We start from the raw sequence: 26,821 nt of genomic DNA, 5'->3' as shown, positions 1-26,821 counted from the left end.
CTGGTTTTTCCTTGGAGATCTCCCATCCCACCTGCTAGATCCGATCAGATCCGGCTACAAAGTGCTGAGGCATGGAAGGAGTGAGGTACCTAATGAAATGTTGTTTCAAAGAGACTGCCGATCTGAACTACAGTTCCTTCATTCAGATTTTCCTTTCATTTTGCAGAGTTATCTCTACACACCATAGGGAAAAAAACAGAGTATTAAATGACTATGAAATTGATATAAGCCATTCCCCTGAGTGTATTACCCAGTTCCCTTTGCAGATCTGTGTACATCACTATGACCCTGTACTCAACTGGCAAACTCAGATTTCCTATTTGCACTAAACATTAGAATTCAAAGATAATTTGAACCAAGCATATTCATTTGTCTGTATATTCTGGCCAAATTTGTTTCCAGCAGGTAGCAATTAGTGTTCTGGAAAAATCTTGAGATGTTCTTCCAAACGGACATGTTCTAACAGTTTTAACAGCAACCCTATTCCAAGCCCCTCCAAGCCTGTGGCCTGTTCTCCTCTTATCAGCACAACAAATGTTTCAAATTTCAAGTCTGTCCTCTGTTCTCTGACAAGGACTATGCCTTTAACATTGCATGTCTTTTAAAGCCTGAGGACACTCATTTTAAGGTTTTTGCAAACATTATGTTTGGTTTCTTTTGTCTGTAACAGATCCCTGAAAATTAGCTCTCAAGGAAATATTCAAAGAAAATTCTTAGAAAACCCTCTTAAAATTGTAGCAAAGTATTCATTCAGCCAGGCATTCTGCAAAGAACATATTACTACTAATCGGACTTTTAATTACCTTTCCACTAAGACAAGCAAGACAGCGGGTTTATTAAATTTCACATTAGACATTTGGGTACTATCCAGGATATACAGTTAACATAACTGGTTGCTGAAAAAAGAAAGGAGGAAAAGGGGTAATTATGCCATATGCTGGCAGTTCCTTGCCTGCTCACAGAAAACATGCAGATGTAAGATGTAATGTTCCTTACACTCAAACTCTTTAACTCCCGGCAATACAGCTGCTTCAGCCTCAATTTAGGCATTTTAAGCATGACCCTAATAGAAGAAAATGATCATTAATGCTGACTGCTTGTGAGTGATAAGAATGGGATCCCATCTTTGAACCCAGCTACCCTGCTGTCACGGGATTACACAGCTGCCTGCATGTGTTTGGCATTTCCAGATGTTGACAGCTGGAGTACACAGGAAATCCCGTTTGTTTCAGCAGTAAACCGAACCTACACCCTGCACCATTAAATGATCTGATCTCTAGCCTCTGCTGCCTCCTTCTCCAGAAAGGTCAATATAGCAATTTGTTTCCACAAGATCCAAAAGGGAGGAAAAGAACAACAACTTCTCAAAATAAAAAAATGAAACAAAACAGTTGAGAGGGTCCAAGAAGGTCCACATGCACGCTTGCACAGATAATCATGTGTAAAACAAAAAGTAGAAGATTTTATGAAAATTTTTTAGGAATTACAAAAACTGCCCATTTTGTTAAGCTCAAGCCGTTCTACATGTGGAACAGTTATCTGCTCCAGAGACCCTCCTCCTTGCCTACATACCCAGGCTAGTGACTCCATAGTAAGCCTGCTAAACCAGAACAACACGTTTTGCTCTTTTCTTCAAGGTCAGATAAAGCCTACCTTTTTCCATGCACGCCACACACTGCTCCCAAAGGAGCTCTACCTCTTTGTACCATTTTCGCTGAACACTTTACACTGTCCTCTTCCTACCTCCCCTAGAGAGCATGCCTGCACACTAATCTACTGTCTGCCTTTCCTGTCAGCCTGTTCCCGCATCATTTATCAAACCTGTCACCACCCAAAGGTGTGTGCTCAGGGAGGCTTCGGAGAGGTTGTAACTCCGTAGCTTAAACAGCAAGGTGATCGCGTCACATAAGTACCCACGCACAGCCAGAGAAAGAAAGCAGGTGATTAAAAAAATCACATAGTCAGATACCTTCCACTACTACGTTTTCACCTCATTGAAAATGTCAAAAGAAGAAAGACGAATCGAGATTTCTGGGGTCCTCAATTATCTTCGAAGCCTGCAAGATTGAAAACACGGGCCTTTACAAGTAAATATATCAGATCATTTCTTGATGGCAAAATTCTATGAATAATAAAAGTCTATGCTGTATATCCTCTAATCAAAGGATTTTTTCAAGTTCTATCTTGCACTGCTGTTTAAAATATATGCCACTCACTACTAGGGGGCTGTAATGCTCCATTTCTGTATGCAGCGGATGAACAGCGCTTTTCTTTCTATTTTAAATAAATCGTTCTCAAGGTCAGGTGCAGCTGAAGGCAGTTAAAATGTTCCAGAGCCTGTGTGGTATTCCCTGCTGCATCAGTCATTAGGCTGCAATGCATCTCCAGCAGAAATAACTTGAAAATGAGGAACAAATGTAAATAAGGATTAAGTGTTGTAAAAGTGAAAGATATGGTTTGCATAATTTTAATGACGCAATAAACCGGATAAATAGGTTCTTAATTTATGATATATATTTATATTTATATATATATAATACGCTGAAGGAAATAATTAACACAGCAGTTGTTTCAGTCACCAGACGGTGAGACCTATAAATTCAAATTCTGATTTAAATTTATTAGTTTCATGGAATAGCTTCAGAAATGCCTCCTAAGCCATTATCTTTCGTGGCCAAACGTAACTAATAAGAGGGAATCTAAGAAAGAGAATACTGCAAGAACTAATTTCTCAGAAAATATGAATGCACCAAGCTTGCCTCGTACACAGCTGAATGTTTATATTTTGACTGTAAACCGGAAATGCTTTAAACTGTACAGAAGAACCACTCAGTTTTTAAAGATTAGAAAGTGCATACATTCTTAATGCCTGTACAATAGTGCAGGATACTAAAATAATTTAAAGATATCCCCAAAGCTCTTACTTTCTTTTGACATTGCTGAAGCAACCATTAGCAAAAAAGAGCATGCCGACTGAGGTGACTGTAATTCTCCTTGAGTATTTATATTTATACAAATCCTTCCCTCTGTTACTGAGGAAAGAAAATACCTGTCAAATGTCTGACCTGCCTTTTGCTGCAGAGTGATTCTGGAGCTCACGCTGGCTTGTGAGCCGTTGTAAGAAACAGAATCAGGTTACCGCTTCTAGTCGCAAGGAATACCATCTTCTACAGGAAGACCATTTGCGGACTGGTTGATACATGCACGTAAAGTGGCCACAGGGTTAGTTTAAATTTGGAAATGCAGTTCCAAAAGGTGCAAATGACCTGCATTTCTTAAGGGAGAAAGACATCATTTACAAAGAACTTATATTTCCTAAATCAGACACGAAAGTGCAGAAACACTGGTCAGTGAAATAGCTCAAAAGATCCACAATCCACATGCATGACAGTAAATAAAAAACTGACAGCAATACTCTGGGATCGGTTAGGATTAAACCCGCTATACAAAGGCAAGGAATTGTTACAACTTCCTCTTTCTTCTCAAATTTCAGACCATTATTTCATTAGTACCAGAGGACAACTCAGGCATGAAGAGATGCAATTTAAGACCGCCCAGGACTAGAATTAACTTGGATGTCTCTTTTTTTCTTTCTGAGAAAGAAGGGAACCTTATTTAACATCACAAATTCAGCCAAAACCCAAAAAACATTATCAGCGACAAAAAAGTTTTTGTTACTGGAGTCAATGGTTCTTAAGTTCGGATTTCCATTAACCCTTGTGAGCTTCTATAATTTTGAGGTGACCCAACAGTGCAAAACCATGACTTTGCTGGTGATGAACTGGTTACCACATGGCTATCATTCAGATATTTAGCAAATAGGTGGGGGATTCATTTTCTCATTTAAAGGCAACCTCTTTCATAGTTTTATTTGCACCAAGTTACCACAAAATCACCAACAGAACTGAGAGTACAGTAACATGGACCTTTGAAAGAACAGATATGGCACAATCTTGCAATGCACCCGTTAGCAGCACAACCTCAGGAGCTGCGGCCCCTTGGCCTGCTTCACGAGGAGAGCAGACTGCTGCCTTCTCACAGCCAACAGGTCCAAGGGAAGGAATGCCTTTCAGAAATGCAAAAAATGCATTTAATTTGTGGGATTCCCTCACACAACACAGAACCAATTGGAAAAAAAACAGCCCAAATCACCGTCTAAAACAAATGCACAAAAACTGCACTGTAACAGGTGAAGTATTCAGGCCACACTCGGAGCCTTGAAGGGGAGCTCTGAAGTCATTTCAGCACCCAGCCGACTCAGCTGGCTGACCGTACATTACTGAGGGATGTGGACTGCTCTGGGTCTCCTTGGAGAAGGTCACACCTGCTGGCAGGAAAGCAAGGCTGCACAGAACTACCAGGAGAGACTGGGGAGAAGCTGAGCAATTCAACACAACTCAAGGTTTTTAAAGAACTCATTAGTTTGTTGGAAATGTATTCCAGAACAGTCCAAGTAGATATGGCTAGAAGCAAGAGAATAAAAATGATTTTTTTGCATTTACAGCCCTATGGAGGTAAGCACCAGAAACAAAGCATGCTCCATCTTCTTTTGGGGGGAAATTAAAGGTCTGGTTGGTGGTATCAAGAGGAGAATAAATTATGTATTAAATGCTCAGTACACGGGGTGCATATAATACTTGCACCCAGCCTTCAGATGATAGGCTGTATAAATAGATTTTGAGAAGAGGAAGGAATTTGAGGAAACCGATGTCTTGTCTTGCCATGCAGTAGTGATAAGATACTGTCTCTGACTGGATGAAGCAAAAGTACTCAATGAAAATATTCCCAGCAAACCACAGCTATTAAAGAGCTCTACTGTAACAGTCACAGAACACAGTTCCCCTGCCGGATATCTCCTTGATCTCACAGATCCCTAAGGAGTGTGGCGACTGGACAGATGACTGCCCCTGTACTACCAGATCGTCTTGGTTTAAGATGTAAGACAAGAGTGCTTTACTGCTTCCAAAAGGAAACGTCAGATCTGTGGAAATGGCTGTGTGCTACATTATGGACACCACAACGGAACAGAATTAAAGCTCTCAAACCAAGAATTCTGTTTGAAAAGTGCTTTTTGTCATTCTAGTTTAATCGGCATTCTGTAATGTACTACCAATTGCGTTCATTTTTTAAAACCAAAAATATCTGCCTGTCTTCTGCCCAGACGGTGCCATCTGGATTCCCCAGATGGCCGGTAGTGGCTATACGTGGTGCAAGTCTAAGATAAATTCCTTCCATCTGAGGCAAAGGTGTTTCGATCCAGCTGTCTGTAGAGGCAGGAGGGCCTGTTCCCACATGGCTGAGAAGAGAGATCAGAGGCCTGGCCTTGGTGTGACCTCAGTGACTCATTGCTGCTGGATTAGCGGTCAGAATGAGCCGGAGTGACGGGCTGCGGCTCCATCAACACCATGTGCTGTATTTAACGAAGGGCTTCTGCACTACCTGGCAAGAGAGTGGCTGATCAAAAGGCTACTTGGAGAAACCGGACTGCTGGGCTTCTTTCATGCTCACATCTCAAAGGGAGAAGGACAGACGTACAATAAACTGTGATCACCGTGCCCATGATCGGTCTACCAAAAGCATCTACCAAGCAGTAGTGAAATGGCTCAGTGCTACCAGGGGCAAGGATGTGATTACCCATCAAGGTTTCTCAGTTCCCTGTGAAACAGCGCCCTCTCCAGGCTTACGGTGAAAGAGCAGGGTGGGGGATGGGTATAGGGGCTGTGCCATGAGAAGAGACGCAATTTCACAGAGGGCAAATATGTAGTAAAAACAATAGGTGACTAAATAAAAAAAACATCAGAGCAATCAAAAATAAAGATAAGAGAATCCTAAAAGCTTACCAGTTGATTTCAACCTGAGCAAAATGTTTCTTCAGCACGCAAGAGCATACAATATATAAATGTTCAACATTAAAATACACATAAAAGCAAAGTTTTATCCTTCTATTCCCCATAAACGTATTACACTTTAAAAAAGTACGTACATACATTCATTTAAGTCAAGAAAATGGGACATCACTGGAAGGGGGTAAAGAAAGTCTGAGCTAAACATTTTAGCTGCTACACGCAGATCCAGAATCTTCAATATTCAGCTGAAACGAGAAAAAAGGGTTGAGGTTACCCTCTCCCACAGAGGCCAACATTTTACAAAATGATTCCTTGACATCTGATGGACTAACCCCAGAATATGTGAATCAATTCACATCAAACAAGAAATGAAGACTGCCGAAAATGACTTCAACTTGTCAAATGCTGCCTCTTAAACAAGCTGCACATTAGGAAACATGTGAAAAGAAGACCTGATAAGCAAACAGAAAAAAACACACAAGACTGAAGCGCCACTGAGGAGCTCTAACGCTGTAGCTCAACAGCTGCCCAGTATGGAAAACCATTCCAGAGGGTACAATGATGGATTAGCAGCAGTCAGAGCACTAATGGAGCCAGATAAGAACACAACTGGGACAATACAGTCTTATAAGAAAATAATAAAAAGCCCAGCTTTTGTCTGGACGTCTAACAGACAGTACTACAGATTAAAACAAGAATCCCAGAGTTAAGTTCCAGGCCAGCAAGGGTTACAGGCCAGCAAAGTTAATTCAGCGTGTAACGTGTTAGAGAACGAGACAAATGAACTCTCTCAACAATAACGAAAAACAAGCCTGATGGCTTTGAAAATTGAGACATTTGTTAACATCTAACAAAAATTCCCTACAAGTACATAAAGAGCAACCAGAAAGGACAATGCAGAGATGGCAACACAATATAGTCTTTTCCATAGGTGCAGAACTTTGTACCATCAGAGGCATTTAGAATTCCAGACCATGACGTTGCCTAGATTAGCGCTTTCATAAAACACTATTTGCAGGGATAAAACTGTGTTGCTAGGATACTGTTCAGAAACTCTAGTCCAGGGGAATATGAATATACAGACTGGAGCACTGAGAAAAATCCAACTATATGCCAAAGAACAAAAATACAGCTGAAAAATAAATCGGTAAAAAAAAAGACATCTGTTAATAAATGTCTACAAATTCAATACGCAAATATTATCATTTTAGTTTTAAAAGTAGGTTAAACATGTTTGCAGCAATACAAAATGCATAATCTTACTAATTATAATGGATGAAATCAACTAGTTTGGGATGTTTACCCCCAAAAAATCTGTAAAAAGCTGGTTCCAATATCAGTCATTGGTCATTACCAATGCCACTATAAATAAACACACCTTATTAAAGATGTTAAGAGGATCAATCACAGCATTTAGAAGCATTTTTGTAGAGACAGCTAGATTAATCATTAAATCAGCCTAAGCTTTATAAAGGTGGAATGGCGGTTTAGATGACATAACAATTCGCACGGTCTCCTACTTACAGCCCCCAACTCGAGTGTTAAGACAAGGTAGCACCCTATCACTCAATGATACGAAAACCACACCTCAGGTTACCCAGCAAAATAAAACTGTTATTTTAAAGATTTTTTTTTTCATGGGTTAATTGACTTTGGCTGGTAAACACAACACACCTGTAGTATAGACCCAGTTGAACAGTGGCAGTGGCTGCCACACGCACTACATCTTGCTACTCCCAGTGGTTACTCACCACTCCTTCACACTATCAAACATACTTCTTCAATCTCACTGACATCCGCAGCTTAAAAATATTTCTAACACTGTTAAGTGTCACTTATCTGGCTTTCACTATGTGTCACACAGCTGTTGTTACCACTTTGTAGTCTGATCTGATCAGCTTTTAAAGGCTAAGCAGGGCTGGGCCTGGCCAGTACAGAGGCAGGGTGGTCCAAGGAAAGGGCCTTCTTGCTGTGAATAGCGTTGGTGAACCAGCAGGTGGAGCTCTTCCTTGTGGACCAGGATTTTCAAACCAATGCCTCAGTATGGTAGAACGAGAAGCCCCCATCGGTACTGTAGGAGCTACTGTCCTTTAGATGACCTACCCAGAGTAGCCGATGTTATCCCGTACAGAGAAACAGCAGGACATTTTCAGCTAAAACAAAGCAGAGTATCTTATCCAATGGACACAAAATGACCACATTTTCTTTTTGAATTTTGCAGAGAAACTGCTCACATCAGAAAATGAATACAAACTAGGAATAATGAACGATTCGGCTCACTCTTTGCTATTCTCCTGAGTAGTCACACACACACAAAATAAGACTTTGCAAGTAAAAACCGCTGTAGCAAAAATCTCTCTATGCTACATATGCAAGTTCAAGTAAGTAATACCAGTATTAAATAATATACCATAATTGGTAACTGTTGCAAAGTACCATATTTCACATCTATATACATAGCAGAAACAAAATAATGTATTCAGATACTTGCAGCTTCCACATTTTGTTGATTTAAAATTTGCAGCCTTAAGAGCAATTAATGTTTGTATATACACACAACTAGAACCACACGTTCAAAGCAAAAAACACAAGTATAATACAAAAAATGGAAGAGTTCTTTTCCACAGGAGCACAAGGTCAGATCTACACTGCAGTGGTCTTGAGTGGCCCTGTCAAAGCCCTGACTGAATCCTGTGGAGAGTCTGTGGAAACACTTCAGAAGACCACCGAGGAACTTGACAAGATGGGGAAATCTGCCAAGAAAGACTGCAAAACCAGCACCAAACTGGTGTGTGAGTAGAGACTGACGGAAAAAGACTTGCAGCTGGAACTGCTGACAAAGGTACAAAATATTGAGTCCACAGGTCTGAAGAGTTATGAAATCAACTTATTTCATTCTTTTGCTCTTTATTTTTGCATATATTTACTGTAACTCATTTCACTCCTAGAACTTTTTAGTTTGAACATTTAGGTTATGGAAAAAGAGTTTAAAAATGTGTAGACCATTTGGGAATTTCCAAAAGTGGGACACCATAGGACGGGTATGAATACTTCTGCAAAAGTATTCAGAAGTTCTGAATATATCATCTTGTGTATTACAATAATAAAAATAGTTTCAAACATAAAGCAAAGATATCCAGTTCTGAATTTCTGTACATTTAATATTTTTTAAAGGATTAACAATTTACACTACTCTGGGTCTGAATATTTCTTTATATCTTTTGTGAGCAGAAAACGTTTCTGGATGAAAAGCAACACGTTGACACAAAAACCTGTTCCTCCTCATACAAAGTTCCTGAAAGCAAAGTGCACAAAGAAACAAGAAGAGGTGTTCACCATAAACCATCATCACTGAGGCAGAAGAACTTCCTTACAAGCAAAATTTAGCAAAATCTGTAGCCAGACAATTTTTAAGTATTTCCAGATAGTGCTCTTTTAAGACATAATACATATCTTCAGCACCAAACTGGCAGAACTGAACTGAAAAAGAACGTGTATGCACTTGTACCATCTAGGTGTCAAACATACGGCCCCTTTATGAAGAAGGCTACCTCGTGAATGTCCGATCAGTCGCACAGCCACGTGTTCTCTTTCGTTCTCTCTTTATCCAATCACAGTGCTCCTCTTGAAGGTGTCACAGAGCTACATGGGCAGGGCAATGTTTTTGCACCACAATGCAAGACCTGTATACACATCTCCTCCACCATTTGGAACAGGTTCCACATCTGAACCACCACTGGCCTTACTAAAACTGTGCCTAGTGATTTCACATCTCAAATGGAAATCTTTGAGCATTTTAATAAAATAGCACTATGGTGATGATATGAATGCAGTTGAGGCAGCAGTAGAAATGATTCTAAGCTTTAAGTACTTTCACCCAAAAAATAAAAGGTCCAATAGCTTAAATTACACACATTTGGATGAGGGAAGGTGTGAAACCAAAAGGCTTGTTCAGGGTGCTTGAATGTAATTACTTACACCACCCAAGTTCTTAAGAAGCATAAAGATCTTAACATTCATCCTTCAATTTTCAGTTCACTTTTATCAGCATGATTTTTTTTATAAGATCTTAACCATCAGCTACAAATCAAACTACTGAATGTCCTTACATCATCATGAAAGTCTTAATGAAAGAATATCCTTATTAAACATATGATATATTTGGATTTAATTGATTTGTAATTAAAAAAATACTCCAACAGAAAATGTCCCCCTGAGGATATATCCATGAACAAATCTGTGAACCCGTAGATGCAGTAACTCCTCGAGCAGCAACGTCTCCAACTTGATGGTTTTTTTAACCGATTTGTTTCTTGCATTGGCTTTTAGAAATGCTTCCTTAAAGAACTGCTTCACGCCAAAGACATCTGAGGGTTTCCTTACATGAACAGAGAGCTTCAAGACAACCTTCCAACGGACTTGGACTTAACCAATCAAAACAGCGTGTTCTTACGCGGCTCAGTTGGAGACTCTGTTCCAGTGGATGCATGGAGTGCCAGATGTTGAGAAATGTTTTTGTAACCTTTACTACCTGATAAGTATAAGCTTTTTCTTTTTCTCAGGTACTTTTACATCACTCCTGGGGCATGACTCTGGTTCACTAACCTGCATGGTGAAGACCAAACTCAAAGTCTCTGAACATCACATAGGACAGAGATGCCCAACTCACCACCAGATTCCAATTACCCCCCAGACTGTGCTAATTAAATTAAATGTTCACTTATTACTTCACATACAGTAATTAGTATTCATTTTTTCCAAATTCCTACAACACTACATCGCAATAAACACTGACATAAACCCTTTACACTTCAAGAAAAGACCAGTTTTAATTGAATCAATTTCAATTACTTTTTCATTTTAATTCCCTGACATTTTCGTAGCACTGCAGGTGCAAAAGCAGGTGAAACAGGGACACACCATATCACTGTAAGATTTTAGTTTAGTCTTATAGCATCACAGTAATGTTGTTAAGCCAAACTTTAAACTGCAAGTGAAGAAAAGTTCAAGACTCAACTGGTATTCATTTGTTCAGTGGACAGTTAAGCAGTTCGATCCTTAATGGTTGTTATGCTGATAAATTACAGATATATTGGTGTTCCCCTTAAAATAATAAGAATAAACCAATTAATATGACATGGATCGCAGGATCTTGACAACTTATCTCCTGTAAGGACCAGATGGTGAGCTACACTGTGAAGGCATTCACTGAAAATCAAGTCCACTTGTGAGATTTAATTTCACATCTCCTAGTGCCACAATGTGAAGATTTAAGCTCACCAATGGACTTTCTTTAAAATTTAATGTGGAAAATCTACATCACATTTTAGTACAGAAGATTCTACATTACATAAGAATTTTTAAACCACTCTATTACAGGTGGTTGTACTAAGCAGCAGTCTAGAATGACTAGGCATGAACGGTCCCTAAAACGAGGCCAGGAAATTCAACTTGTAATAGAATAAAAATAAAAAAACACTCACCATTTACACCCTGCTTTTGTTTGCCCAATAGAAAGAACACCACTTGGCTCTCTAACACAGTGTGAACACCTTCTCTTCGTTTTTCAGCACACGGCACGTCAAGGCCTCGTATTGACATTTGGGTGTAAAACAGATTCCTGAGAATGCCAAATTGGTGATATATGGGAAGCGCCTTCATAAAGCCTCAGCTATTGTTATATTTTAGATGTATATAGATATATTTTCCTCAGTGTTTTAACTCTGGGAGTCCCAGACAAAAACCTGTAAGAGAAGGATTATAACGGCAGTGTTACCAGCTTGAAGCTGGACTTCCTTTGCTCTCAGAGTCGAGATTGTCAGTACTTGGTTGGTACTATAAGTATTAGTAGTCCAGTAGGTAGCTCTCTAATAATAATAATAATAATAATAATAATTGCTTTCACTTATATAGTGCTTTACTGGACACTCCACTCAAGCGCTTTACAGGTAATGGGGACTCCCCTCCACCACCACCAATGTGCAGCATCCACCTGGATGGAGCCAGAACGCTCACCACACACGAGCTCTCAGTGGGGAGGAGAGCAGAGTGATGAAGCCAGTTCATAGATGGGGATTAGGAGGCCATGACTGGTAGGGGCCAATGGGAAAATTTGGCCAGGACGCCGGGGTAACACCCCTACTCTTTTCGAGAAACACCCTAGGATTTTTAATGACCACAGAGAGTCAGGACCTCGGTTTTACGTCTCATCCGAAGGACGGCGCCTGTTTACAGTATAGTGTCCCCGTCGCTATACTGGGGCATTAGGAACCACATGGACCGCAGGGTGAGCGCCCCCTGCTGGCCCCATTAACACCTCTACCAGCAGCAGCCTTAGCTTTTCCCAGGAGGTCTCCCATTCAGGTACTGACCAGGCTCACACCTGCATAGCTTCAGTGGGTTGTCAATTGTGAGTTGCAGAGTGATATGGTTGCTGGCCATATCTACCATCCAATGTCCCAATATGGGGACATCGCAAAAGGCACAGTACTTCAGATGAGACATTAAAGAAGTTATAGAAGACCTAAACCTGGTGTCACAGCCAAATTCTACATTGACACATTTCCTCCTCAAACTAAAGAACATCTTTCTTTCACCTCAGAAATATCGCTAGACTATGTCCTATGTTAACACTAACTGTGGCTGAAAAGCTGATCAATACATTTGTGTTCTCTCAAATTGACTACTGTAATGCTGTACTCGCTGGGGTATCTAAATCTACTTTGAACAAACTGCAGTATGACCAAAATTCGGCAGCCAGAATCCTGACCAGGTCTAGTGCAAGTGACAGTGACACAGAAGGTCTTCCTGTCAAGTCGTGTCAACTTCAAAACCCTCATGCTCACCTATAAGGCTTATATGACTTGGCACCTCAGTACCTGTCTGAGCTACTATCACCCTACTCCCCACCTCGCAACCTTCGCTCTTCTAATTCTGCTCTCCTTACTGTCCCCCAAGCCTGTCTACACTCTATGGGCCCTTGATAGGGCCTTCTCCTGTTATACCCCAAAGATCTGCAACACTATCAGAGTCACCATCTCTAGAGTCCTTCAAATTCAGACTCCAATCCTTCTTCTTTAGAAGAGACTTTACTAAACTGGTTTTACCCCTCTGCTCCGACTGTATTCAGTACCACCGTCTACTGTCTCCTCTGTGTATTCTCATCATGCATATCTTGTGTATTTTTTTTATTGTTGTCATTCTGTAAAGCGCTTTGAGAAGCCTCCTTTACAGGCGCTATATAAAATAAAGTTTATTATAATGCAATTTCTCACTTCTGCACCTGGTCTGCTGTTTAATGGGGATGCTGTGTGCCAACCAAATGGGTACAATATTTCAAAGAAGCACTTTGTGATGAAATGCACTGTACAGACCTAAGCAATTCACTACCTATGGTTGAGAAATATACATGGCAGAAATCTCTGAAGCAGGTCATCTTCAATAATCACAGACCAAAATGACTTGTTTCTCCTTCATCCGTCTCAATTTGTTGACACTGCTTTACCGATCTGTTCCAAGAAAGAAGCACGTCTCTCAGACTTAACATTGCTAGTAACCAATTTACCTGCAGTCACTGCACCTGCTGACAATTATTAAGCCATCTGTTTTTAATTAAGGCGTTAATACAAAATGATTATAACATCAGCTTATGAGACATTTTAGATAGAATACCCATGGTGTGAAATGACAAGAAGTATGGCATTTTTATCATATAAACATTTATTAAACCAGATTAGTCAATGGAAAACAAACTCGTATTTGTAATAATGACTCGGAGAGCTACTCATTTAGAAAGCACAGCATTTTGCTGGAGCAACCAGAGTAAAGTACCTTGTTCAAGGGTAACCATAGTAGTGCTCCACTTGGGCACTGAACCCACCCCCCTCCTGATTACAATTAACAAGCTCCACTGGCCGAATGGCACCTCATGTTCAAGTCCAGAGACCCTACCATCAGTCCGCACTGCTGCACGTTTCCTGCTGCTGAACCAGACAGTACAATTATGAATAATCTTTGGGTGGATATTAATAGATTATATTAATCATACTATTCAATAATTAGATTTATTACATAAAATGTTTAATACCATTGATATATAAATCTTAATATTGAAAGTTAAAAAAAATTCAATGCGATTACAATTAAAATAACTACAATATTTAGGTAGCAAGGGAGCACCACAATTGTGCACAGATTACTGTGGAACAGTGCAGATTTCCCATTTTAACACGTACATGGGCTGAAGTTCTTAAAAGGCTGATAGATGGGTCAAAAATAGTACACAGTGGAGAAAATTGTCTTAAGAATCGATTAAAACAATCACATCCTTCCAAGTGATGAAAAACAGAAAAGGGGCTTTTTTAAAAAGTAAATCATTGGAAACAGCATGTGATTTATATCAATTTTAAGGTACACATTTAAGGTTTTAACGTTGTAAAAGTACTTTTCTATGTGGCAACGGAGAGGAGTGAAACTTTCCACAGTTGCACAAGCTCTGTGAATAAAAACTGAAGGCTAAACACAACTTATTAACGGCAGACTGAAGAAGGCCATGCTCAGATTTTGGTTATGATAATGAGGCTGTAAAAGGAAGTGGCAGATTCTTTCACTTGCCACTTAATTAATCACAACTAGGTGTTTAAGAGATTCAATCTTTTTGCACACAGACATGCTTAGGTGGCTAAACCCCTGAGGAAGGAAGAAGAGCCTACCTGAGCGTGGAAGTTCGACATGGTGGTTGTCTCGATGTCCTTCTTCCCCAGGATCTCCATTTTCACGGGAGAATTCGGGAAGTTGAAAGAAAAGTACTCCAGGAAATCCGGGAGGTACATAGCTGCTCCGTGAATGATCCCCATCACATAGTGAGCTGCGCAGTTCTCGTCCTCGCTGAAGGACAGCGTCACGAACTCGTCGGCAAACCTCTGCATCTCCACAGGAGACAGGCGGGAAAGCTCTTCGCTGTAGGCGTGCGCCACCAAGGCCCCCCCGTTGGGCTGCTGCTCCACGTGAATGAAGCGCCGGAACTCCAGGTTGTCCAGGCCGGGCAGCTGGGTCTGCACCCGGGGCGCCTTGACGGACACGAACGCGGGGTCGCTGCCTTCCGGAGGCCTGTCCTCCGGCCGGCAGCCTTCCAGGAGGCACGGGGCCGGCTTGACGTCGGCCTGCTCCTCCCTGCCCGGCTTCCACTCCAGGCCGCGCACGTCCGACACGAGCCCCGAGCACACCGTCTGACTGGACCTGCTGTACATCTTGGGCCGCTTTCTCTTCTCACCCTCTTTGTGTTTCTTTTTCTTTTTCTTCTTCACCTTTTTGATCTGCAGCTCCTCCGAATTTATCTTGGGCCTCTCTTTTTCACCTGGAAGCCAGAAAACAAAACAAGGACTTAAGTTCTTCTTCCCAGACCGTCCCGCAAATTATCCCACCCTTCCTAATAAGTATTATTAGGAAGTAATAAGTATTAGGAAGTAAAGTATTACCTGCTACCTGGGCATGGGGAAGTGAGTGGAAGCTACTGCCCAGTAGACCTTCTCTTGCAACATAACAATGGCTCAATCAAGCATAATTTGTTCGTTCAACAAAAAGCTGACAGTCTGACAAACCTGGACAGATTGCAATAACTGGGATACAGAGAAGTGTTACAATTAAAAATGCAATATTTTAAATGAAACCACACAAGAGGTGGACCTTGGCAGTTATTTAGACTAACTTCAAATTATTTATATACATTTAAACTAAAAAGTAAATAATGTTTTGAAATGAAGATTCATAAACCACAAAGCAAATGAGCTTTTTTTAGGAAAACCAACAAATTAATGTCTGAACTGAACTACCAGCTAGCACTGGAATTATCCAGGAGAATAACTTTACCCTTCAGCCTTGGTTTGAAATATCCCTCTAGGACAGAAAATACAAATAACTCCTAATTCTCCAGTTCACCTGTCAGGAATAAGTAGTTCTTGAGAAAAATCCAATCCTGAGGAAAGGAAAAATTGGCTTTCCTATTCTTGTATCCTGATAATAAAAGGGAAGGCGGTACCACACTAAGTGTCTTTGGGGCAGCTGTAGTGAAGCAGGCAGCGCTGGTCCTCAGACATGCTCAGGAGGCACTGCGCCTCAGCTGCCCAGCAGCCTGGCACAGCCTGTGGTTGTGTGTCGCACGGAACAGGAGCACCTCGAGCTGCCTCAGCTGCCCAGCGCGCCGACACCGCCTGTGGCGGGGAGGAAGAGAGCAGGTACAGCCCCAGGCCTGCTGAGCCGTTTCAAACGGAAGCTGCTGAAAGCATTCGTGCAGCACTCCAGGCACAGAGAGCGGGACGGCATGCTGAACCGTACAGCACACAGGAAACAGCACAGAAAGAGCTTTTTCATGTCAGTTCGCAAAAGCGCCGCTTGCAAATCCTCATCTGCAACAGCTCCCCGCCCCCCACTTCCAAATAGGACACAGACCAGACAGTCATTTTAACAGTGCATGTAAACGAGGGTCAGATACAATCAGCGGCGAACATAAACAGCATGTGGCACACAGCAGGCTGCTCGAACAGCGGCCTGCTAAAACATAATCCCCAAAGCTCAGCTCAGAAGGAAGCCCACAGCTCGTCATTACCAAAAAACAAAACATGGGCATATGCAGCACGGCAGACAGGATTTGTGGATTTCACAGAACAGTTTCCTGGTCAAGACTCAGTCATTTTAATCTTTTCACACAATGGGCAATCTGAACAGAAACACGAACCTTTTGAGCGTGATGCTTTTGAATTTTTATGTGACTATTTTGTCATATTACCATTTTTTCAGAATTGCCTCCTTTACTTACACATTATTACAAAAAGGAAAACTCTGTTATAGTTAATTCAAACTACCTTTGACAAGGTATTACAATTCTGAAAATATTTATAGAATACAGATATGTAAATATAATACAGATATATAACAAATATTTATAGAATACAATACAAATGACTATTTCAAACACTTTTTTTCTTGTTAGAAATCTCAGTTTTCATCCAAAAACACACTGAGTTCCATATGTATTCCTACCTCCAATGAAACAAAATAACTATGCCACATAATAGTATGAGACCCACACTAGGTAATGTGTCTTGTTAAAAGAAAATCTAAAAATGTTATACTGAAACCATACTAGCACTGCAAAGGCTACAGTGATATTTGTCATTCAGAATTATTTAAACTCCAGAAAATGGGTCATACATAAAAGACAATAAATCCATCACCTTCCGCTAGAGTGTCCTTTATTAAGAAGTTTATGGCGACCAGTATCTCCCTGTCAGAAACAGGACACAAGTTTAACCAAAGGCCGAAAGACAAGAGGTTTGGGTTCCTTCTGCCAAGAAGCACAAACTTAGCCAAACATTGACATTCCAGTATGTCAGGAATAATCCAAAGCCTCCAGAGAAACTGACAAAGACATGGTTAACTGCACACCAAACTTTCTCCACTGGCCATCTCAACCTCCTGACCATAATCCATTTGTACATTTCAGGTTGAAACTCAAGAAAACAATTCACAAACCAAAGAGTCTGAAGGATCTAGAGCAATTCATCCAATTTCATGTTATTTAACACGTAACAATATAAGGAACGTGTAAATAGAACGAGATCCATACATTTTCATTCTAAGTTAATTCAAAGGGATTCAACATCACCAATTGGGATTTGCCTATACAGAACTACGAATAAAAGATCACATCTTGAATTTTAATTAAACAGAAGAGAACAGACATGGTTAGTTTAATTACAATCCAATGACAAAAAAAACCCAATTTCTGATTTACAATTATGAACATTTAGACTCTCCCTACATTCAATAATACAAGAATCCCTAAAATGACAGACCTACTTTGATACTGTGCAATTCCTCACTTAAGCTTCCAGAAAACAATATTTAAAAATAAATTTTAAAAATTTAAAAATATACCCAATATACTTCCCTTTATTGAACATCACATCAATATGACCACTGCTACAGAGTAAATGTTCAATCTAAAAAATGAAGCAAAGCAACTGTCACTCAATGCCTTGCAATAACAGTTAGGATCCTTTCTTCAAATTGCACCGATGTTCATTTATTTCAGTTTTCAGTTGTTTCTTGTTTTTCACCAACATACAATAAGCTGCAAGGACATGTTATAAGACGCATCGCCTGAGATGTAGCGCAGTCTTTTATATGCAAGGTGTGCCAATCTATCCAGTCAATTATTAGATACAAAACTGCAACAGATACCATTTTAAACCGGGTGAAAGGTTCATTAGCATACGTAAGGAAAGATGGTAAAGAAAGTATCCATTCCAGCTTAAAGTCAATCACTTAAAAACACAATATTAAAATAAAGGCAACATCTAAACAGTCAGGTTTTGTTGTATATTTTGAGAAGTCTCAATATACACTAAAGGGATTATTAAGCACAAAATACTCCTCAGATTTTCCTAAATAGGATGCAAGTTTAAATTAGGGGCCATGCTAAGACAATTTCTGTACCTGTCTTAGTAGCTTGAATTTTAAGATAATTATTTTCAAATAACCAACCGTGACAAAATTGATTGTAGAAATTGTACCAGTGGATTACTAGAGCTCTCTAAATAATACAGTTCAACTTCAAAACCATGATTATGTGGGATGTTGGTATAGAAAGAATAAAATATATTTTAATTATATCTTCTCTGTATGTTATGGAAAGAATTACAAAGGTTAAAACATCAGCTGTGTCTTGAATAAATAAGAAAGGATATGTTCAATATTTTTAAGATACAAGTCAACAAAAACAGATGTTTTGACCCTGCTTACGATAAAACAGGTCTGCCTGGTGGATTTAGCCAAGTTTGTGTAGACAGCAAATTAACTTTTTTTTCCCCCAATATTTTTGGAACAGAACCTCAAAATTCCTTTTGATAGGTTTTAAGATAAGTTCTCAACATCTTTTCACAATCCTTCTGAAATTTTACAGCCAATGTCTTTGAAAGTGCATTCTCCCTCTGCACGGTGTACCACAGGGCTCAGTGTTTGGGCACATAACCACCACAACCGTTTGAGTTTGTTATAATTGCAGGGCAAAACTGTACATCCTTTTCAGCTTTTCTTTCTACTGGTTGTCAAGAGAGCAACACAGAATTAATTAAGAGATGGGGATCTAGACTTCATTTTGAAATAACACTCCAAGAAAAAAAAGTCCTTGTTTGTAGATGGATATTATCCAAGTTTCATTATAATCCTATAATTATAGTGCTTAAGGATAAAGAATATTAAAAATATGCATTTTCTGCATGAAGATCAATCCCAATGAACAGAGAAGAGGTCTGATCACTCCAAGTAATGCATGATACAGTACGGGCTTGCAAAAGTTATCGATTACAATGAGCACATAGGCCAATCTAAGAGAAGCTAGATTTTACTTAGCATAAATGAAAACTACTTCATCTATTTTACTAAGGAGATATTATTAGCAACTAGTGATAATGCAGTTGAAGTACATGAATAGCTGCAGAACAATTAAAAAACTGTCCAGCACTTAAACAGTACAAGTGTTGGTTTGGTATTTAAGAGATGCAACAAAATTGAGAACAAAAATGTGAGAGAGAGAAAACCAAAACATTTACATAATTACATTACCTGTTTTTTCCCAGCTGGGTCATTTAAAGAGTTTGTGTGTTATTTTGGTTATAATGGTGTACATCGGTACATAAAGTGTATTACAACACAACTGCATAAACACACAAATAAAGACACAAATGTTCATTAAAACAGAAAAACAAACCAAATATTCCACTAACAATTAATGTATCACTGTATTACAATACAGAATGAACAGTATCAATGAAATTCTTAAATCCAGGCAATACTGCACCCGTATGTAACACCAGAGTTTCATTCTTCTAACTATTCTCACCCTTGAGGAAAATAAATTAGATCTGCGTGCAGTATTCCCATCTAACTGTGAACAGAGTAAAACAAGGATGGACGAAAAATTTCAATTCAGCACAGACTGAATTGACTGCTTACTCACACCACAAGGGTAGCGTTAAAGCTACAATTCGGAAATGTGCTACAGATCATAAAAAAATCACGTTTGTGGTCAGGCATAAATATCCTCCAGCCTTCCTCTTTGCTTATTTCATTGTGGGTGCCATAGTCTGATGTTCACCCAAATGAAACATTTCAGTTCTTTAACACTTTCCCTGTCATGTTCTAGCCCACAACTTCAAAACAAGGAAAGATTTGCTTTTTCAATTTCCCTTCCCCAGGCAGCTAGCCATAAATCACCTTCTGCATTAAGGTATAAATTTAGTACGATGCAAAACCACATCTCTCCATGTCACAAAGACAGGAATGCTGGTAAGTGTTCTAGACTAAGAATGTGAAGCTCAAAAGCTGATGTACATGCAAAACAGGAAGATGTCCTTCCTGCATGCTCCACTTAAAGGTCACAGATAGAAAATGGACACTGCATGACAGCTTACTGCATGTTTTACTTCTGCAAAGTCTTAATCCAGTGTTCACGTTTCTAGCTGACCTTTTTCCTGGTCTGTGTTCAGAGGAGTCATACATAAACCAATAGGGCTGAATTATGTCAAGCGCATTAATTCTTCTGGAGACTGAACAGAAAGAAAAAGCTCTGCACTGATCTGTGGAGAGTAAACTCTACCACCACATGCTATATCAAAGTTCAATTATTGCATATGCACATTTTTCAGCACGGCAAATAATACAGAGCACAAAAAAAGATAATCGCTTTCAAAATGCTCATCAGAGCAGGTGGCCACAGTATAAGCCCTTTTACTCGGCAGGGCTGTAAACATAGAAATTACACATTAAAAAGTTCTTCAGAACTCTCCTTAGCATTTTAAAATCTCCAGAAACTTACAAAATCCTACAAAAACTTCAAGTAGAATGAAAACTAATAATTGTTGTTTGATAGCATAGAATGGAAAAATACTGCAAAAACAGTGACGCACAAGGAAAGTGCAACAGATTTGCATCAATGTTTGACAATGCACAATGTTTACCATTTCTAAATCATGAGCAGACAGGTTTGTTGATTTAAATATTATTAAACCTTGGTATGAAACACTGAGCTCAAGTATTCAATGCTCAAACTGTCAAAATAATTTAATTAAGAAATCTATGTAACAAGACATTCAATACATTTTTATTAATGCAAGAACACTTACCAACGTAGAGTAATTGAAGACTGAGTAATATACATTTGCAATTGCAATGGCTCAAAAGCCTTACACAGGTAATATGGACACTAGAGAGATGAAACTGTTACCTGAGGTAACAAGAGAATGGTGAAGAATTTTAATCACTGATGAATTTTCACTGTGTGGAGTCGAGTGATCATGCTGACTGTCTTACGCAAGCCAATTAGTGGAGCAGTAGCAGTGTGATGTAGGGGAACAGTCTCTTTTTACACAGGCACTCCACTGGTACAAAGTGAGAATAACCCTACTTCCCTGTGACACACTGACAAACGTCTTTGAGCCAAGGGTTCTCTGTTTTGGCAAGCCAATCTGTCTCTTCTCCAGCAAGACAGCACCAAACTCCACGGTGGTCACAATAACCATTGCGCAACTTCCAGGACATGTTGAGGTCTTGCCACTCCCAGTCTTTTCCTTTCCTAAAATATTTGCAAGACCAACACTTGCCAATGTCATCAGCAGACGACATTCAACCTAGTGATTCAACCTTTGCCAGTTGGCTGCAGCTGCAAAAGAAGAGAAGATTCCCACAGCAGTCTGTCTAAAGGCTGATCAAGTCTATGCTTCAATGTTGCCAGGAATTGTGTGAATGCTTAAGAATGTGAAACACTAGTTTTGTAATGTTGTGTTTCTAAAAACGTTTCTGAAAACCTTCCATAAATCTTTAAGCTCATTTTTGTCCACATGACCCTATCACCGTTTATTACAGAGTTGTGAAACACCTGCATTTGGACTAATTTTGCATTTGAACAGAATAGGCTACTGCAGTTCACGGGTATATAACATACTACTGCAGATATCACAACATATGCACATGTATTAAACACCTGAAAGTTGATTGACATGCTGCAGCCAGGTTTCTCAATGTAGCAAATTTGTTTCTAACATTGTTACAAATGGGGGGTTACGGAACTGGTGAAAATCAGGAATTGACCAAGCAGTTTAGTCAATCAGTGAAATAATTATTCATAAGCCCTGACTTGTAAGTGATTTCTATACGAGAGCAGCTGGTATAATTAGAGGCATGTGAATTCTTTATTCTCTGGCACAACTTTGTTGAGAGGAGTAATAATCCAGGCACACTTGGTTAAAACAAACATGTATTACCATAAACTACACAAGATACAAAACATACAACACACCAAGTTACATTATATTGTTACACATAGGGCTGGACAGATATTTTAAAACAATGACAACACACAACAAAACAAAGTTCCATTATATATATACAGTATTTACGGACAAGGGATTTCAGAGGCCTAACATTCTGGTCACCCAGAAAATCCCAGACTGCTACTAAGCACTAAACACTTAATATGCCTACAGAGGCCACACAAGAGATGAGCTGCCTCCTAACTAAATAAAAAGTAACCTGCAGTTAAATCTCTCTGCACCCTGGATGCCACAAAATAAATGGAAGCCTATGTACCTATCAATAAAATGCACCCTAATCAGGAAAGACGTTTCTAACTGATGTACCAGGAAACCCAAGTTCCCTAAAAACATAGAATAGAGAGCACAGAATGCTCTCTCTAACAAGGCTCAAATACTTAGCTCCAGTCAGGTTTTGTTTGGATGACCATGTAGTAGGAGCTGCCTGGCACAAGCTTCAAGTGCCAGCTCCTTGGACTTCTCTCTCCTCTCCTTGTTTCCTCCTTCTCCTCCTTTCTTCCATGCTCTTAAGGTGAAGGTATACTTTGTCTTTCTGTCCTGCTCCTTTGCAATCAATAATCCACAACTTGCCTAGGCATACCAAGATAAACTTTACTCTTATTTCTGCTCACCGGACCCCACAGACCTCAGCAAACATCCTCTCTGCTTTGAAGCTAGAAGTGTTTCCTCTTCCCAGTGTCACAAACTTTATCTAAAATCCAAGAGACACTTCTCAAGTCACCCAAAGCTGTAAACATATCAATTCTATTTCAATCAACCAAGATGACTTCTCCTTCTGAGATGGACAGATTTGTATGTTTTTTTCTTAAATTCAAAAGGGTGGCCAACCTTGTCACCAATCATAAGGTCTGAACAAATCTAAAACCAACAAAGAAAAAACAGTTTCAGATCAGCACCTCAATTGGTTTCAGAGATGATTTCAGAAAATAATCCTAACATCTAGACAACCATAGAGAGTTTTCAAGGTTCCAAGCAAGTCCCTACACACTTAATACTGTGAGTGAACTGCAAGGAAATTAAAGGGAAATAGAATAACTTCAAAATTGGTACTTAACAGACAAAGAGGATTTTGAAGAGCAATTCGGCAAGCAGCCTAAGACCAGATGTGACAGGTGTAAAACATCAGGCTTTCTGAATTCTGCAGTGTGATGAACTGTCTGTCTGAAGTCTAAAGTCAATCACTGCAGAAACTCCCCAACCAGTACAAGTCTGAATTTTCCAAACAGAATGGTGATCAGGTTTATACAGGAACCCCATTTTAACACCTGTTAACTACATTGGGGAAATGCGCTGGCTCTGTAGCTAAGGATCTGTTCCTGTGGCTGGAAGGTTGCTAGTCCGAATCCCACAGCCAGCAAAGGAATCCTACTCAATTGTGTCCCTGAGCAAGGCCCTTAACCCCAACTGCTCCAGGGGCACCGTATAAATGGCTGACCCTGCGCTCTGACCCCAAGCTTCTCTCCCTGTCTGTGTGTCTCATGGAGAGCAAGCTGGGGTATGCGAAAAGACAAATTCCTAATACAAGAACTTGTATATGGCTAATAAAGTGATCTTATCGCTAGAATGTTTGTTGTTAATTATCTGAACAGTGATTGAACTGGATTGTTTTGCGCAGGAGACATTGTTTCGCCAAGCAACTGGTGACCCACTGTGGGCAGGAATATTATCACAGTGACTTGCATCTGAAGCAGCTTTGGTTGTAAAGAAAACTGCTACGCTTCAAAATATGTAGTGAAGCAGCTCCTGAGACCGAGGCACTGCAAGTTGCGAGACCAAAGTGGTTCTCATGCAATTTGGTAATGCAGAACGACACTGTCAGATGTTAATGGTACGGCCAACAAAATAATACCATGTTTGGTGTTATTTGGCTAAATGTTTTTTTTTTAAACAGCAAAAGTTAATGTTATGGACCACAAGCAAATAAAGATGAAAAGAAATATAATCCAGATGGCCATCTTAGTTTCCCCAAGAACCCTATTTAAATCCCTCAACTGGTATTAGAATCAGACCTATAAAATGTGGAGTTGAAGGGCTAAACAGTTTTTAAATGGGAACAGTGTGTGTATGGGGCTGCTTTTATCAAAACAGTTTATGATCAAATAGTGGGGCTAAATATAATCGCAGCAACTTCTAAAGCACAAATATTAAAAAGCTGTTGATGAAATCTGACAGCTGTCAAATTTTGTGGGCACAGCTTTGCTTAAGGGGTTTTTCAAATCTCAGGTCAGGTCTCCATTTTGATGTAGGACACAAATTTTTGTTTTTGTCCAAGTATACGTGCCTAGCGTGAAGTTGTTCAGCTCCCTGGCCTTTGAACATGAGCAGTCAAAATTATCCTAAAAATCACTGTAGGCTCCCACTACTTGGAAGTCCAATAATCCCATTAATAACAAAAAGGTTCCAGTAACTGAGTAGCATGACCCTAAATTATTCCTCTTCAGACTAAAACAGTTTTATAAGAAAGCCAATTAGACCTTTACAACATACAAATTCATGTCCGGTAATACATGTTTGAACCTCCATTTTTATCATTCTAAAGCAACAAAGTGAATCTTTTCAATCACACAGTTATGTTAGCAAACCATAGCTCTTCACTGTTATTTGGGCCAATTACAATGATTTACAACAGCAATTCCATTCATACAGAAGTGGTGCAATTTCTCTCTTCGAACTAGACTTGAAACGATTTGACTAGAAACTGTTTCTCCACCCTTGACCTTACAATTCCCATTGTGATCTAACTCATTTTTCATTAATAAGTAAACATCTTCATGCAGTAATCCTAGGGCCTGTTGAGCCCAAAGTGAGAAGGACTTCAAAAGAAAAAAAACAATCTTAGCTTTCATGCTTCTGGATCTGCCAAGCTGATAAAAAAAACATTCTTATGGAACAAAAAGAAAACTCGGATACCTTTTCTAACTTCAAGACATTTCCCCAGATTAGTGGTCACTTTGTGAACTTCAATTTAAGTGAAGTAAACCACAGAAAATGATCCTGTTTTTAGAAACCGAAGCCATCTACTCATATTTTAAGATAATACAATGAAGCACACTGTATAAATCACTCCACAAAACTTCAGTGACCAAAGTTCACAGCAGAGGAGCTGAACTGCCCGCAGGTAATGAAAAACACAGACACTGGGAAAAAGCTCTGCTATACAGACATATACCATGGGTTCACCTAATACACCACACAAACCAACATAAATATGAAAAATAAAGAATATGACAGAAAACACAGTATTGTACAGTTTTCTATTATAAAAAGCAATATTAAAGGCTTGTACCTGCAACCAATTACTTATTGCAGAAATCATCTGAAAGATGTAATGAAACAGGAGAGATGCAATAGGTTAAGTTTTCGGCCATTTTACAAATACAGGAAACACCCATTGAATCTACAAACAGCTGCCCATCTAAATAGTGGCACTGTACGTTTTAAATGAGCTAAATTACATTTTAGCTACTAATCAAAAGAATGCCTTTCAAAATCCATGAAATGGGTATCACAAACAAGTATAATTAAGCAAAATGGATAATATTTAAAGTAGCGAATTGGTTTCAAATACCAGATGCCTGTTGTACTACACATTGTGCTAAACTGAGTTTGAGTTTGCTCAGAATTGCTGGTGAATGGAACAGAAACCGCGCTTGATGAGTAATTCCTGAGGGATCTACCATTCACATATGATTCAAATCTTAAAAGGTTTTTAGTTTTGTAGGTTTTTAAAGCTTTCCATGTCACCATATTTGTGCCGTCCCTTCTGAGGCACAATTCAATTACACAGCCAGGCAGTGGCAGTGAACCAAGTAAGCTGGCTTTTACAGGAACACATCATTATCATCACGTGAGTCCAGTGGGTGGGACAAATCCTAAAACAGACCGTTGATTGTGGCGATGAGGCAGCAGGAGGAACAACTCTGCGTGTAAATACACACATAGCAATTGCACTGCTTTTCCCTCCCAGCAATGGGTAGGTAAGAGAGAGAACATGGGAACTGGATGCTGTTGCATTGAAAGCAAACCTTCAAAAGGTTCTGAATCACTTGAAAACTCCTGGCCACAGAACTTGCCTTCCATCCTCTGAGCACAGTCATAACGATCACCACACCTTAACCTCACGAGAGACCAGATCCTGCTGACATGACATGAGGCCTTTCCAGCCAAACGTTGCTGATCAATAAACTACAATGGAGTTTTATGTAATGGACCAAAGCATTAAAAGGCACATTTTACAAAGCTTTTAAAGAGGTGTTTTCTGTGAGCACTGCACTACAACAGCACTCACTTGTGGCATCCAATTGCAGGTCTCTGCATAAAGCCTGCATTCCAGATAAAGTTCAAGCTTTAATTCACATGAAAAACACTGCTCATTCTTCGTGAAAGTCAGAGCCTTTAAAATAAGGATTATTGAGGAAACCGCTTTGCAAACAAAGCCATCAAACCTACCAGATACTTCCTGACGAAAGGGTCTTCAGCTGCATCGTGACTGAAGCGCTCACACAGTAATTTAGAACCGTTTCCATTCAAAGCTCTTTTTGAAAAGGTTCACGTAATCCAAGCCACTGATAAAAGTCAGTCTCACAG

General features: G+C 39.6%; 1 protein-coding gene across 1 annotated transcript in view; it reads right to left on the bottom strand.

The window, feature by feature from the left end:
• LOC148829609 (lysine-specific demethylase RSBN1L-like) overlaps positions 1 to 26,821 on the bottom strand; it is a 52,325-nt gene that overhangs the window by 17,695 nt on the left and 7,809 nt on the right. The window contains exon 3 of the mRNA XM_088923167.1: positions 14,558 to 15,201. Within this exon, the coding sequence (XP_088779293.1) occupies positions 14,558 to 15,201 (644 nt within the window). The remainder of the gene's footprint in view (positions 1 to 14,557; positions 15,202 to 26,821) is intronic.

The sequence above is a fragment of the Atractosteus spatula genome, chromosome 8 (assembly GCF_055471065.1).
Source record: "Atractosteus spatula isolate fAtrSpa1 chromosome 8, fAtrSpa1.hap1, whole genome shotgun sequence".
Taxonomy (NCBI): Eukaryota; Metazoa; Chordata; class Actinopteri; order Semionotiformes; family Lepisosteidae; genus Atractosteus; species Atractosteus spatula.
The sequence above is the reverse complement of the archived record's forward strand: the minus strand, read 5'-3'. Positions and strand labels throughout refer to the sequence as shown.